General features: G+C 39.3%; 1 protein-coding gene and 1 long non-coding RNA gene across 10 annotated transcripts in view; both read left to right on the top strand.

Moving 5' to 3' along the window:
• Positions 1 to 1,146: 1,146 nt before the first annotated feature.
• Positions 1,147 to 2,703, top strand: LOC137257662 (uncharacterized). Its single transcript, XR_010954601.1, has 3 exons — positions 1,147 to 1,217; positions 1,831 to 1,992; positions 2,546 to 2,703. It is a non-coding gene; the product is annotated as an uncharacterized lncRNA (long non-coding RNA).
• Positions 2,704 to 6,534: 3,831 nt separating this feature from the next.
• The window catches only part of LOC137257721 (protein MTSS 1-like), a 288,334-nt gene continuing 277,877 nt past the window's right edge, over positions 6,535 to 16,991 (top strand). For all 9 annotated transcript variants that reach the window (XR_010954602.1, XM_067795126.1, XM_067795122.1 and 6 more), the window contains exon 1: positions 6,535 to 6,962. Coding sequence is in view for 8 of the 9 variants with exons in the window: in XM_067795126.1 (XP_067651227.1) it covers positions 6,885 to 6,962 (78 nt within the window). In the remaining variant the exon portion in view is untranslated. The remainder of the gene's footprint in view (positions 6,963 to 16,991) is intronic.

The raw sequence follows: 16,991 nt of genomic DNA, 5'->3' as shown, positions 1-16,991 counted from the left end.
ATATTTACTTACTTTTACTTATATACATAATTTTCAACTCGATTTTTACCCACACCACGTAACCAAGCCGGACAGTTAGAAACTGGTAGAACATGAGTTTAGTTCCAGCAATATCACGGCGGGGACACCAGAAATGATCTACAAAAACATTGTACCCATGTGGGGAATCAAAATCCAGGTCTTTGACATGACGAGCGAGCGCTTTAACCGCTATGCCACAAGACCGCCCCGGAAAACATGAATTTCTTTATTGTGGTAACGTCCTTTCTGGGTTTAGTTACCTCGTAATATGTGCATCGATGTTTCAAACACCAAAGAAATCCTTATCGATAAATGTGTGACGTCAGATTGGTTACAATTTACTGAACAAACTACACAGAGATCTTGAATATTTTGGGGGGACATTTTTGGCAGTTCAACTCGTAGTTTCATAATTCACAATACTCACTCAAGCTACACAGGTTGACAGGCAGACGAAAATGAATGAGTGAGTGAATACGACAATAATCCAGCAATATTACAGCTGGGGACACCAGAAATAGGCTTCACACATACCCGTGTGGGGAATCGAACCCCGGTTTTCAGTGTGACGAGCAGACGCTATAACCAATAAGCTACCCCATCGCCCCAGGTAAAAGGAACAAGGATTGACAGACAGACAGACAGAAAAGCGTCCCTAATATATATCGTTGAATTTAATACATTGTCATTCAAGACTTGGCCTGATATGGCGATACACTGGGCCTAGGTTCTATTCAGCACAACAAACGCCTCCGTGTTCCCCCAACACTGGAATGTTTGCCATATTTTGCAGTAATTCCCCATTGTACTGCCAAACCCGTACATCCGAAAATAAACCCATGCATCACACACACCTCTAATGAGCAATACAACAAAGTGCGTAATACGTTCTATTCCGAACACGTTGGCGGGAGAATATTGTATGCCGAATACTTATCCGCCATCACAAATACCCCTACATGCCTCCCCATACAAGGGCAATACACGTTTGCTTTCTTAAGTTCAGTACAAACTCACTTTTAGGCAATTCAGATTGCTACCATTCAAACAAGGCTTATCGCCGGACCAGTTTGAATTCAAACTGTGTCACTTTGACACCGACACAGGCAATAGCCAAAGGCAGTTGTTATTATTGTGTTCGTGTTCAGGAAATGCAGACTTGGGCGGAACGGTTTTATCCGGAGATTGTTAAGGAGGTATTCTCTTAGATTGTTAATTTGACACTTCACAAATGTTAATTATGATATAATTAGATCTAACCCTTCTAATCAAAATAATTGTGGTTGTTGTATGAAGATAAATGCTTTACTATTACCGTAGGATACTATTTGACTTTACATTAACAATAATACTGAATGCATTAACCAGAAACCAATCCGATGCAGTATATAGCGAAATTGTGGGAACTAATAGTATTTATTACTAACTATCCACATGATACGTTTTTTGAAAGCAAATGCTCAATTATAACGAGGATATTATCGGAATAATATCAAAACGCCTATGTGTTGTAAAATAAAGAAATTAACCTAAATTGAAATGGACAAAGACAGCAACCCTAGCTGAGTCCAATATCATGCCACACAGAATGACGTACATCTCTAGTCAAACACACACTCGTGCACTCTTCGAAAGGACCTTGTTTTTCCTGAGAAAGAAGTATTTACCTCAAGCAAAGTCGAATTCCCCTAATCATTTGTTTGAGTTCCTTCTGCTCAACCAACCAGGCCGACCGGTCCTGCGTTTGTTTTGAATTTAAACTTTGCTTGCAACCTTGGCGGGACTCGTAGGTTGAGCATCTTTTTACAGGTTCAGATACAAGCATCACAGCCAGGCGTGCGTCATATCATGCGGTAACGGTGTCTGAAATAGTGCAGTCTGGACCACACGATTCTGTGACTGACATCATGAGCACCAATTCCCAGAACTGGGATACAACAAGCTACAACATAGGAAGTCAGTGAGACGCATGTTAGTCAAGGATATGTTTATTTTGAGAGTCTCTACTGGGATCTGCATTGCTCCGCAGATCCCACGAGTGCTTGGTTAGGTTTACTTTTGATACAAACAAAGGAGCACGTGATTTTCAGCGTCAGTTTGAGGGTTACAGTCATCTGGCATAACGTGTCTCTAATGTAATACATTTGACAAAAATCGAATTTTAAAAAGTCAGTGTTTTTTTTAAATTTTATTATGCAAATATGTCAGGTAATCTCCAGGGACCATGTCCATAAAGTAACGTTACGTCATAGGTTAACGAATGTCGTAGACCTACCAACGTCTTAGGATAGAGAACCAGTACACCAACGCCTTAAAGACATAGCTGGATGTGGATAGAATGATTCTAATACTGACATGGCAATGAACATCATAACAGTCATCAAAGCCAACTCAACCATTCTTTAGCAGCATGAAGGGACTCAATCCATTGCAAAAGTTCTGAGACATCTTGGGATAATTATCTATAATTTATTATGCCGGCAAAGAATAAAGAGATCAATGTACGATTCTTTCTTATCAACAGGTCTAATTTATTGGTGTCGCGCCATATAAATCTGTGGCCTTCATCCGCTCGGCAGACGGAATGGTCCCAGGGTTCCAAGGGTCAACAGGTCAACCGGAAGTCCATCCTGGCACCTGCGTGCTAAACTGACCGAACTAATAATTATTTAGATTCCAAATTTCCGCTTTTCTTACATAACTAGTCATGTGGTGCTGATATTTTATTCCGCCTTGATATAAATGTGAGTGTCTTTCTCCTTACTGCAATACCATTTTGATGAATACAAAACGTGGGCTGTTATCTTGAACTCTGAGACTTGAACAGTGGCCTTGTACATCTGTAAGGGTAACATTAAATGATCACTCCGAATTACGAAACTGAAAACAACATTCATTTTCATAACGGTGATGCTAAAAGACCCAAGTTGAATTTGTTGAATAGCCTAAATCTGTATTACCAATAAAGGCACACATACATTATTATATCTTGTTTGGTTATTGCTTAACGCAATAACACAATTGGGATACGATGACGTGTCAACCAAGTTCATGAGTCTGACCACCCGATCCCGTTGGTCGTCTCCCACAAGCATGGGATACTGATAACTCTCATCTTTACGGGCATGTACTCGAGGAGTTAAGAGGTCTTTGAGTTAAGAGGGCTTTGAGTTAAGAGTTAAGAGGGCTTTGAGTTAAGAGTTAAGAGGGCTTTGTTTCTGCCGTGCATTATACACGATGTCTCCCTAGGCAAGACACTCTGTTTTGAATTTGCCTCTGTTCAGTGAATGGGTACCCGGTGGGATGCAATGGTGGTGTGAGTGATAGCAGTATTACATTGACCCTTACAGGGTTTTCTCGCGGCTGCATACATTATCAATGAAACTACGTATACAATAAGTGTAAGAGACATCACCAATGAGACATTCAATTCAATGCTCCATGAATGCAGTGAAAATTCGGTTTAGGATTGGCCTTCAACAAACCATACGTATGGGCAGCTAACGGGGTCGGGAGGTCAGTTGTCTGTCGTACAGACCCCGAAGTATGTATATCCAAGAAAGAAAATGTGGCCAGTCTAGATTTCCTTAGCTTCTGAGAATGAAGAAAGTCTCAGGGCTCCATTTCAGGACATTATTTATTTTCACTATGAACGTTTTTTCAGTAAAATATGTTCATTTCAGAGACTAGCTGTTAGTCTAGGAGGTCAGGTAAACTGACTTGGTTCATGCGGCATCGTATTCCAATAGCGTTGAACCATTCGTTGTTGATCACTTGATTATTTACTAACTACTAACCAATGGATGACTATGGACAAACTAATGTCCATATGTAAACATACTGAACTTTTACGGATGAATAACCTTTTGTTCACATTTTGAAGAAAGTTGGGTATTATTCGCTGCCCACGTGTATGTAAACAAACCTACCCAGCTAAATTTACATCAGCCCTATAGGAGTGTATATTCTAGATCTGCATACCCTCTCCGTGCAGAAAGTGTACCTGTGTTGTACATATGCATCACTTCAACTGTAGGATGGGCTTTGCGACATATTCATATCACGCATTTGTACCGATAAGTAAGAATACACAATGTATGCGTTATACCTACACACAAACCTGTTGAACAAGGTGTGGGAGATTCACTGTGACGTAAACTTTCACGATGTGTAATGCGCATGTTTTTATTGTCGTTCGGCGCCGGGCAATAGCACCAGGGTGTGAAACTCGAGTCACGAATGTTCAGACTTACCTCCCGTTGTTTTATTGCCTCGCCATTGATGTAGAAGGGCAGGTTGGGTGTGACTGCGCTTTACGAGGGTGTGTTGGTTAAAGATTGGCATTCGTAAAGCTGAAACTCGTTAGTGGAATAATTTTATAGCAGATTTAGAGCTATAACTCCCCCACTGACTCAGCTCTGTACAAAGGTCGATAAGATTGTTTACTCCGAGCTGTGGTTTTATGTTCGATTTGAAGGTCGTGTTACAAACGTTTTGTATTGGGTTCATTCAAATATTACATTTGGGAAGGAGCTTTGGAAATACATTGCAGTCTAACATGTGTCTCTGTATGTGTTAAAGGGACATTGCGCTGTACGACTTATTTTTATATTTTGTAACGGCCATAACGAGACAGTGGGTAGTCTAGTGGTTAAAGCGTTCCTTCATCACGCCGAAGGCCTGGGTTGGATTCCGCACATGGGTACAATGTGTGCAGTCCATTCCTATTGTCCCGTACGGGAAGTTGCTGGAATAATGCTAATAGCGGCGTAAAACTCACTCACTATTACGTGTAAGATATACCAAATTTAGACACGTGTTATCGTATCCCAGTTGCGAGGTTTGGTGCTCATTCTGTTGATGACCGAATTGTCTGGTCTCCATTGTTAACAGGCGTTCTCTCATATTTCTAGAAAACACCAGGGCCATTTTGATATACATTAAACTTCGTTTGTAATGATATAACGAACCGTTTTGCATGGGTCCCGATCACTGGCAGGTTACCTAACTCAAAATGCGTATAACGAACTTCGGTTGTCAACAACTAACATTGTTGATCCCTTTGGGTTTTTTAAAGCCGGAATCGACCACTCCAAACAATACTCCAGCGTGATGTATGTGCGTGTGCGTGTGCGTGTGCGTGTGCGTGTGCGTGTGCGTGTGCCTGTACGTGTGCGTATGCGTGTGCGTGTGTATTTGTTTCTAGTCTGGACACGACACCCCAGTGATCAACATCAATATACGCAGTTAGGATACGAACTAGTCAGACCACCCCTTTCCGTAAGTCGCTTCGTCGGCCAATTCGATCCTGGATTTTCACGAGGTTCCAATGCGGAGTGAGTGAGTGAGTGAGTGAGTGAGTGAGTGAGTGAGTGAGTGAGTGAGTGAGTGAGTGAGTGAGTGAGTGAGTGAGTGAGTGAGTGAGTGAGTGAGTGAGTGAGTGAGTGAGTGAGAGAGTGAGTGAGTGAGAGAGTGAGTGAGTGAGTGAGTTTAGGTTTACGTCGCACTCAGCAATATTCCAGCTATATGACGGCGGTCTGTAAATAATCGAATCTGGACCAGACAATCAAATACGGTGCGAATATGAAAATAGTCTTACAGGGGGCGTATTATGATTTTGAAATACATGGCTTGGGGATATACTGAGACCCCCCTACCTATCATATCTGGTTCGACACAATGTGTCATTTCCAAACACACACTGCTTCATTGTGTTCTAGATTTGACAGCAGTTATATATGGGGCACGTGCCAAATGGAGGATATGTCTCTGACGAGTGCTGCTGATTAGCATTCTGCTCAGTTCAGAGCGTGATAAAGTCAATGTTACATACACGGACAAGTTCACTTGGACTATATCTATCCATGACATTGTATTCCTATCACGAATCTGAAATAGGTTTGTTGCTAAATAAATGTTTTTCTTTGAAGAAAATATTGGTATGAAGAATACTCACAAATGCCGTACACAAACATATATGTAAAATATTTGTTGTTTCGTCTGAAATTGTTGTGACGAATGTTTGACAACGGAAAAGAAATGAGAACATGAAATTTAATGTCGATTAAACTTTATTGTGATAATAAGTAATAATTACAAAAATCTGCCACACAACACTATAAATGTTTGGATAAAATCACATGGAGAGATTCGAAAAGTAAAGTTCACGATAGTGTTTCAGCACTTATTAATGATATTCCTAAACTGCAGAATATTCTTCCGCTGTTTATAGATATTATGTTATATACATTTATCAGTATATAATTCGTCGATTGAGCTATGGTTTTATGTATATTCGATGAAAGCGATCCGGTATCGTTCAATACAACTACATTAATGGCAAACTATGAAGAAGATACGATTCACCGGTATCACTGAAATCAATTACTTTGTGGTTTTATATATGCTAATGGTCATAAACCGATATTCTGCACCACGGCATAACCGATATGAATTCGCCAACCCCAACAAACCGAAACCCAATCAGCGAGCGCGGTCAAGTCACGTGACTCCAAAGGAAGCAGCTCTCGCCATGTTCACAAACCCGCATGATGGCGAAAGGAGTGTACTGACGGGAGTTAGGATTTTGTTGAGTTTTGACAGAACGTCATAATGTGCAGTTGTGCGATCGACGATGGATATTTCAGGAGAACTTGTGTACATTGTGTCTAGTGCTGGATAATATTTCTAGTGGATTATACGAAAAGGAGCGGCCTATTTGATAGTCTGATAGAGCACTCGTGCAACCTTCCATTCATTGTCAGGGTAGAAGATATCCTGTACTGAATCTTCAAATTTCAGACGAAAAGTCACTGGAATAATTATCATCGTCCTTAATTTGTGTCACTACACAGAAGCTCACCATGGATGGAAATATAAGTGTTGAGAAAGATTGCAGTGCCCTTGGCGGTCTTTTCCAAGCGGTTATCAACGATATGAGGGTAAGTTACTCAGATCTCGACAGCTGGGTTTTCTAACGCTACTGTCTCGCTCTGCTGACTTGCGGTTTACTATTCATTCATATGTTATTGCATGTTGATTGCGGCAGGTTATTCGCATTCTCCACAGACAACCACACTTTCAATCAACGGTCTTTAGTGCTCATTATTTTTCAGTTATGAAAGTGTTAATATTACAAACAAAGCGACCCTACCGGCTACGAGCATTTCCTGTGGTAGATGACTTGCCAATTAACCCCTTGACCCCTGTTTATTTTACTAAAGGGTTAAATGTGAACGAAGCATGTTACAAGTTAATATACAAGCATAGGTGTTAAATACTGGGAGTGATTTCACACCGGCTAGATTGTCCGTAGTGTACAACGTGTAACACAGTGACCAACAGAATTTGTGACCATCACAATTTGCGTTCGTCTGTACAGTACCCTTCTGTGTGTAGTGCACACACACACACACGTCTTTCCCAACCCCTGACTCTCCATTCATCTGTTAAGCCATGTACATGTACTGTCTTATATTTTAACTACTAGGCTATATTTAGCGCTATTGATCAGGAGGTGCATTCACTATTAATGATGATTTGAAAGGATTTTTCTAAATTATTTAGATGGAATCCCAGATTACAGGTGCTTATATAAACAGTTGCTAATTCCTTATCAGTGTATTATCACAAACCTGGTACAGTCATAATAGAAAGCTTATCCTTTGTAAGTATGGTTACATAAGGTCAGCACAACCTGGAAACAAGATGGGTTACTCACTGTGACATCACTATCTATGTGTGAACACATGCTGAATACAACTATCTTGAGTATCTACGGCACTATCATGGCTGAAAGACATTTGATGTCATTTTGAAAAGAGCTTCAGATAGCATAAACATGACTTATCTAATTCATTACAGGATAGAAATGCCTGAATTGTATTAAAAGCAAACATTTAACCTACTACGTTGTTAAGGACTGATTTGGTGTGATTTTATTAAATGTGTGTGGTTACATCCTCTGATATGAAGAGTCTGGGTTTAATGTCATTGGTTTTCTTTTCCAGTAATATATCATATATTTGTTTTTCTTTCTTTTGTTTTTTAATCGGGAGTGGGGTGGTGAGTGAGTGGGGAATTGTACAAGAGATATCATTGACATATTGACATGTCAGATTAAGATATGCAACCTCGGGTGGATGCCCTTGGAATGTGTTTGTTAATGCTACTATTAATTGTATTGATTTGAAATTTATTTGCAATGGCAGTAGATTTGATATGCATCATTATAAATTTTGTATAATGGGCTTTGTTTAGGTCCTATAGAGCTGTTCTACATGACTAGTTATGCTGAGTGATAGGGTTTAAAGAAATAATGGCCATGCACATTCTTTCATAATTGATTGTCACTAAGCGTATACCCCAGTACAATGCAATTGTTTTATTAAACAGTTAAAGGGTCAGTGCTTGTTTTGTGAGTTCTAGTTTAAAATGTTATTGATTGCTTTATTAGTTTAGTATTGTTGCTGTATTAATTCAAGATTCCATTTAACATGCTTGAACAAACCTAATGCTGAGTTATTTAAATTACAGCAATTCAGGAGACATTTTGGATAAAGCTTCACATATAATAGTACATGATTGGATTTTGGCCTTCTCAGTATTTGTGATATTTAGTATTTGTTGCAGGATTCATGAAAGAAAAGTTTTTGTGTAGAGTTCCCTTTTTTGTGGATACATTTGTGACTGAGTCAGTTGTTCATTTCTTTGTCCTACTCAATCTCAGAGTCCAGGGATGTTCTGTTAAAAGCTTGAAAGGTCTTATCCATGTAGATGTGCCTGCTTGAATTAAAAACAGTTTCATTGATCTTATGCTTAAATGTGTAATGTATATGTGCTTGTTTAAGTGGTGATTTAGTTTTAGATCATAGATGGCCTATCACCGATAATAAAAATGTTGAGTATTTATTTCCAGACTAGGAATGTCAATAAAGTGTAGCAATAAATCTGCAATTCTAATTATTCAAAATATTCAAAGAGCAATGCTTCCTTGAGTTCAAAATATGTAAAACCTATTCATCTGTTTTTGTTCTTTATACCTATAAGGTATAGGACTAAACAGTTAGTGTCCAGCCAAATCCTGGTCAGGGGACTTAAACCACTACCAGTGAGAGAAGAATAATGAGTAATGTCAGAGATATAAGACAAGGGGGCCCAAATTACTAACAAATGGTGGTCATTTGTATCCTGAGGCATGTTTGACACAACCCCAAGGCTATATGTCCTTACCATGCGTCAGTCTTTTACACTGGTGTGATGACTTTGGGTGAGTGAAAGTCATATTTCTCTGCAGTCAGCAGTATAGTGGCCATTCTGCAGCTGCTTGTAGATGAACTGATAAGACAATGAGACCTACCTTCAGTACCCTAAGCTTGTTGTAAGAGACATCTAATGGGATTGAGTGGTCAGGCACCCCAACTTCTTGATCAAGTTGATGCATATCATCATGTCCTACTTGGGGTGAATGTATGTTCATGATGTCAGTCACTGGTTTGTCTGATCCTGATTGAGTTATTTACAGCCTGCTTTATATAGTTGAAATGCTACTAAGTGTCATGGAGTAGTCTATTGGTAAATTCTTTTGCTCTTATGCTGAAGACCTGGGTTCGATTCTCCTCGTTGATTTAAAGTGTGAAGCCAGTTTCTGGTATCCTGCTTTGATATTGCTGGAATATTGATAAAGAGCAACATAAAACTATATTCACTCCCCCAGTAAGTTTACGATAATCCACATCACAGTCAAAGAGAATGTGTCATGTATTTCTTCAAGACAAGTGAAGGGTAGTGGTGCAAAATGCATGTGACTGATCTTCACAGTACGTAGCTAGTCATGATGTTATGACTTGTATTATCATCACAGATTGGGGAACTGGTAAATTGCTAGAGCTCTAAACTGATACTAGCCAGAAGGACCTTCTTCACAAGAGGGATGTGGTGAAGTCTAATTATTAAAGTGTTTGCTAGTTCTATAAAAACCAGTTCAATTTCCCACATGGGTACAATGTGTAAAGCCTGTGATATTGCTGGAATATTTCTAAGAGCCACATAAAACTTACTCACTCACTCTTTGCAAGATTTAAATTCTCTTCAGCACAAATTAATAGTTTTACTGACAGGAAAGAATTTCGAACCTAGGACCACAATCTGCAAAGTCACTCAGGCACCTGATTTCCTCATTAATTTGAATGTATATCAGACAGTTGTTTTATGAAAGCTTCTGGGGACCAGCCTTGTGCCCTATCTTTGCTACCTATCTTAGCTGCTATAACTGTCAGGGTATTGGGGTTGGGGTTGGGGTTGGGGGGGGATGTTCAGCTAAGACTCTGTACTTATGATAAAAATACACTGAAAATTATGAAACCATTGAATTATCTCCAGCACAAGCTGTATTAAAAATATGTTTCCAGACCATATGCAGAATGTGAGATTTATGATTGTAGAAGTTTATTAAATGCATAAGTAACCTTTTCACGTTTATTAGCCCTCCACAAGACAGATTGCACTTTCAGAAACACTGAGGGACTTTAATCCTTTAATGGGGTCTTGACAGAGTTGGGCATTGCACAGGAAGGCCGGATATTAACTGGGAGACAGAAAGTTGTACAGTGTATAACTTGCATGATGTTGAAATTAAAGAAATGATTTTATTTTTGGAGGAAAACAAGAGTTTACAGACGATAATGGCTGTATTCAAGATTGTAATACATCCTGGTTTAATATGGGTAACTGTTTTTGTTTGTCGGTGAATGAAACAGATACAACAGAGAAAATATATTTGACATGAGTGAATTATCCTATGTCTTGGGCCACGTGAGGTAGTCTAGTGGTTAAAGTGTTAGCTCATTACACTGAAGACCTGTGTTCGATTCCCCACATGGGTATGGGTAGCGTTTGAAGCCCAGTTCTGATGTCCCACACTGCATGATATTGGTGAAATATTGCTGAAAGTGGCTTGAAACTCACTCACTCAGTGTAAGAATCGGTATGTTAATGAAGTGTGTATAGGTGGATATTAAAGTCATGTTGCCCTTGTCGAATATTCAAATATTTTTCATATTGCTTTTACTTTTGTAAAACACAGTTCTATGGTCTATGGTGATGGTGTATGACTGATGATCTGGATCAGACAACTCAAATCAATTTTTGAAAATGTTCTTTTGAAAGTATTTTAAACATGAAAATGTCTTTCTTTACCACAAAGTCAGTTCCGACACTTCCAAGGACATGAATGTGTAATACAGTCCTCTTACAAAGCAACTAAGTATTCCTTGCTACGACTTCCTCCAAGTCTTTCACCTTCAGCCATTCATTCTTTGAAATGAAAATTTAATGACTTACATGGTCAATGTTCAGCTAACAGAAGGTATTTAGGTCAAGCAAAAACTGTATGGTAATCTGAGGTCTCGGTGATACAGGGCAGATTCTCAAGAACGTAACAACAAAAGCTTGTGTCCTCATTATTTCACCATAGAAGAGGCAGTCAGTATATCATTGAGGATTACGCAGCATTTTTAATCCAGATACACTCCTGTAACAATCCCTTCCCACTTGTCACCTGTCGTTAGTCGTTACTGGTGGGAGTGTTGGTTGCACCTGTCTCCCATTGTACCCCAGTGTAATCATGCAACACAACGGCGTATATTTCAGCAATGTATTGAATGCATCATCGTCTATAACATGTAGTTGTCACCTAGGTAGCTCTGGAGCATATGCCAGCTGTCAGGGGAACAGTACACGTGGTAGGGTTAGAGGTCATGGATGATTGTGTAACATTATGTTATCGCTTGTCAACTTGCTGAACCAAGTTTTTTGAATTTGTAAATATAAAGGGCTATGTTTGATTAATATTTGTGGGTGGTGGTGGGATAAGGGATGGCATTTGGATATTCATCAATGCGAATTTCTGTCTACTGAACCTGTTAAGGTATTTGCTTACAGGTTCTTGTAAAACATTTCAATACAGGTAGTTGCTCTTTTCTGAAAATGGACAGTAGGGTAGCTTAATGGTTGGTGCATTCTCCCATCATGCTGAGGACCTGGGATTGATTCCACACATGGGGACAGTGTGTGAAGCATTATGGCTTTCACTGCCTTGCTATGGTTGGAGTATTGCTAAAGGTGGCGTCACTCACTCACTCACTCAACCAACCACTCACTCAACCACCCACCCACCCACCCACCCATCCATTATCACAAAATGGTACAAGCCTATTCTGCTGTCTCTTTCAGAAAACAAAGAAGTTGTAATTAATTTTTCCCCCTATCTTGATATTACAGCTACTAGAGAATTTAAAGAATTTAAAAAGTTGAATTTTTATTGAAATCTTTTGAAGTGAAACATGATACAACTTTCTTCATCGCTTTGGCTTAGAAGATTTTCTGTAATGAATATCTCCCAGCTTAAGTTAAAAAATGGTTGCGGTACATTTGTTGTGCTGCATGTATTGTAATAGTGTGAAAGACAACCACCATTGTTCACAGGTGTAACAATATCTTGACAGTCTTTTTCCTTTGCTGATTTCTTGTAAACACATGTGACATGTATTATTTCATGCAGTGACATGATCTTGTAATGTTTGCTAAAGGAAAGTGAATTTGAAATGTGTTTTTTGGAAAGCTACCCCTGCACCTTACAATTCTTTTATTATACAAATGTGTATGCGGTAAGAAAGGTTTGGAAAACCAGTTTCAACACTGAAATTCTTTAGATGTTTAAACTTGCAGTGAAAGTGTATTGATAGGATTTTGAGAGCTGGCGGCTTGAATTGAAGAAATAGATGAAACTAGGTCAAGGTCGTATTGATTAGTTTCAAAATGAATATAATCTATTTCACCCAGGTACGTAGGTGTTATGACATTATTGCCTGACAAGGAAATATTGCCTATATTATTTATTGATATATGTCGTCAAGCTTGACCTTGTTTGGCATTCATCTATATTGTTTGTTTTGTTCAGTTTCCATGAAGATTATGAATACTCCTTGATCGATGCTTTTTGCATCATATTATGGGAAAAACATGACAAGAATTGTGTTGATGCTAATGAGGAGAGTGTTTCTGTGATATTTTTCAACAGGGTTGATGGTTTTAGTTTCAGTTTTAAATAGGGCGGTGGGGTAGCCTAGTGGTTAAAGCATTCACTCGTCACGCTGAAGACCCTTTTTTGATACCCCACATAGGTACAGTGTGATGCCCATTTCTGGTGTCATCTGCAGTGATATTGTTTGAAAATTGCTAAAACTGGCATAAAATGCAACTCACCCTTGATTCAATTTTAAGTGTGCGGTTGTTTTCCTAGAGGTTAACGATGCTGGCTGTGATGAAGCAGATGGCTTGTTACAGGATATGTGGGAATGTGAGAGGAAGTCTAGTTTTATTTCCAGTGCTTCATTGAAATTCCTTCTGGATGAAGATGAAACGCACATGCAGGAGCATGAAGCCTTTATCATATCCGGATATTTGCAATCACATTTACTACCTGGTAGACAAATCATGAGTTCACATAAACAGTCTGATGTACGAAGAAATACATTAGTGAGGTTGAAGTGTGTATGTTTTAGGGATATCAGTGGACGGACTTGAGGAGGTGGAATCTCGACTTCCTGTCTGCATTGTTCACAAAGATTCCTCAGAGAGACCCAGTTATGTTTTTCCAGCTGTGTCAGATTCCAACCCCTTCAGCCCCTCCTGATGCTCTGGTTCCCCCTTGTATCACTATCACCCCCTCCTGTCCAAATTGTTAGCTTACCTCTGGTTCACACTCCTGAACACTGACTAGGCTTACTAGATTCACACTCAGTCCCTGAATTCATGTATTTTGGACCATGAGTAACAAACAAACCCATTTATGTTAAAAGGAGCTCTGTGAGATGGGAGATTCTGATACAATCTAGACTTGCTCCATTTGGGGCTTTCATATTGCAAGGATGCGGTGGGGACAGTAATGCAGTTCAGGGACTGTGAGACAGAGATAGGCATATCTTATTCATAGTTTCATTTGACTTCCAAGTCCTTTAATGCAGCTCCCAGATTAGTTGAAAATCGAGCTATTATAAAAGTACATGAATATATCATTTTTGAAATTAAACATGAAAGGGCATTTGTCTGTGTTGTTAAAAAGCTCATGTTAAGGGCTCTCAGGATCCAGACTGAAGATATCGCTGACCTCTCTCCTTAGTGTTGGTCATGAAGATCAATGGATTGTCTGGTCTAGACTTGATAATTTACAGACCTCCATCATAAAGCTGGATTATTGATGAGTGTGGCATTATACAACAAACCAAACAACCATCCTGTGTTTTAAATTAAACATTGGGTATGTTTTAGAAAGAGAAAGCTTTTTTCTTGCCGTAGCAGAATGAGTTCAGCATTGTCTGTAGGCATAAAGGGATGAAATTTGATGTTTCATGGCACACTAGGCTGGTCTTCACCTTTGTTTCGGGTCATTTTGTGAGGAGTTGCAAGGCATGTGGGAATATTAAAAACTTCATGGATCATGTTTCATGGTGTATAAATAGTACTTAAATACAACTTTCTCGAGGTGCATTTGAGTTCATGTAAGTATATATAACATTCCAAACTGCTATGGTTTATTGAAGAATGACAGAGCCTGTTTGTTTTGGTGCAGTGAGACATGAGTTGTACTTGTAGGTCCTGCTCCAGCAGGCCTGTGATGCTACACTGAGGGTGTTGTAAGGGTAGGGCTTATGAATATTGTATTTGGTTGTTGTTCTGGACTCAGTTTAAGAGATGTCAACTTACTTGCACCAGGTGCAACCTTACATAGAATCATAGTTGCACCACCTAAATTCCAGATGGACTGCTTTTATTGCAATATGTAATGAAATAAATATTCTCTTGAATTATTTAGATGCTTTGATTTGAAGATTACTCACTCAGAAAATGACTTTCGCCTGGTGCAAGTGAGACTAACAAGAAGATTATAATATTGGGTTGCACCAGTGCAAGTAGCAAAGCACCAAACTGAACCCTGAAGTGTTGTATTCTGTTCTTTGCACTGATCCACAGAGTCAGATAAGAAAAGTGTGCGACATATCAATGTAACTGTTGTCAGACGAATAATATGGAACACATGGATGGCCAAATCGTCAAGGGCATTGCATTAGGTGAGGGACAGAGTTGTGTCCCTTGAGCATGCCAGTAGCCTGTGCTTGTTGGTTTGAATGCTGGACCTGTCTGTCTGTTTTATGATGTGTCTGGGCCATGCTTGCATTAGCAGTGGTGAATGTTTTTAGATATTGGGCATCACTTCAGTCATCTGCATGCTCTGATATAATAATAGTAATGCTTGCTTGCTCCCCTCCCTCCTTCCCTCCTTCCCTCACTCACTCACTCTGCCCTAAACAGTGACTATTGGGTGGTCAGGCTTGACTATTTACAGAACTCCGCCATATTGCTGTAATATTGCTGAATGCAGGGTTTAACAACCAACCATGCACATACCCACCCACCACATCAGCTGGAAAGTCCTGGTATTAAACAATTAACAAAACCAATAAACAGAAACCAGATATCACATCACACGCAGAGAATGCAGTTGTCAGTCTGCACCATTTCAAACTGAATCGTTGTTGGTTGTAAAAAATCTTGTTCGTGCCAACCAGTGGTTGCTATTAGCAACAATGCAGTCGTTGAGGTATCACGATGTGCAGTGAACCAAGCTACTTGCCTGACCACTAATCCCATTTAGTCTGCCTTCTCCACAAGCATGGGATAATAAGGCTGTGCATCCCGGGATTCTCCATGGCGTTAATGTCACATGAACATGATGTGCAATTAATATAAACCAGTGATGAATTAATGATAGTGGTTTTATGACTGATAGTCACCGTCTCTCTGACCTGCCCTGCCCTGCCCTGCCCTGCAGTCCCTCTAATAGTGATGCCACAGTTCATAAATACATCGATGCATCAATACTTTGTCTAAGATGATACTATTATCAGTACTTTCAAAACTGTATTTATATTTAGTTTTGAAAGTGTCAGTTTAAATGTGTTTATGTAGTGTTTATATTTTGCATTTTTATCATGCTTTTTGATGTTTTGAGTGATAATTGATTATTTTTCATGCACAGAGATGCGAAATTAGAGCATCAAAATTTTAAGCTTTTCATGGAGAATTAGATAATATATAATATTAATGTTCAAAATGCAAGTAAATTTCTGTGAAAATAGGTATCGTGACATGTTTAGGATCTTGACATGGGTGTCTTAATGTATGATACCATCTACTGAACTGCCCACCTCTGTGGTCAAGGGACGTTTGATGATTCAACCCAACCTGCATAATACCGAACAAAGTGTTTGTTGGCTTGTTGTTAAACACCTTGAACAGCAATTTCCAGGTGTATGTAAAGTCTATAAATTATCAAGTCTGGACCAAATAATCTAGTGATTGATATCACAAACATCTGTCTACGCAATCAGGTTATGATGACATGTGTCAACCAAGTCAGCACGTGTGAACACTCAATCCCATTAGTCACCCCTTTCCACAAGCCTGGGGTGCTGAAGACCGACTTCATGCCATGTCTATGCTGGCAACAAAGGAAGTTTAGAGATATTCATTGTTACCCAATAAAGTGCTTCGCAGTAAGTAAGAACGAGTGGGATCTGAGTCAGTGAGTGTCACCTGGCACTTTGTAACCACCATTAGCTGTGAATAGTTACATGGTCTGTGTAGGGTATCACATACAAAGCTGTGATGATCGCTATTCCAGAAAATGATTACAAGTATCTTGAAAAATGAGAATGCTTTGTTTCTGAATATCAGTGCTTTGTTTGGTTCAGAAAAGTTCGCAAGATAATGCAAGCAGCTTATATAAACAACAACACCTTTGTTTACTCATTGCAGTTTGCCTCTAAAATAGTTCATTTCTTGTTGTTTATCTGAATGTATAACTGCTTGCAAGATAATGAAGTTAAGATTCACTACACACTGCCCTTTGT

This window comes from Haliotis asinina, chromosome 12 (genome assembly GCF_037392515.1).
Source record: "Haliotis asinina isolate JCU_RB_2024 chromosome 12, JCU_Hal_asi_v2, whole genome shotgun sequence".
Classification (NCBI taxonomy): Eukaryota; Metazoa; Mollusca; class Gastropoda; order Lepetellida; family Haliotidae; genus Haliotis; species Haliotis asinina.
This window is presented reverse-complemented; position numbering and strand designations above follow the sequence as displayed.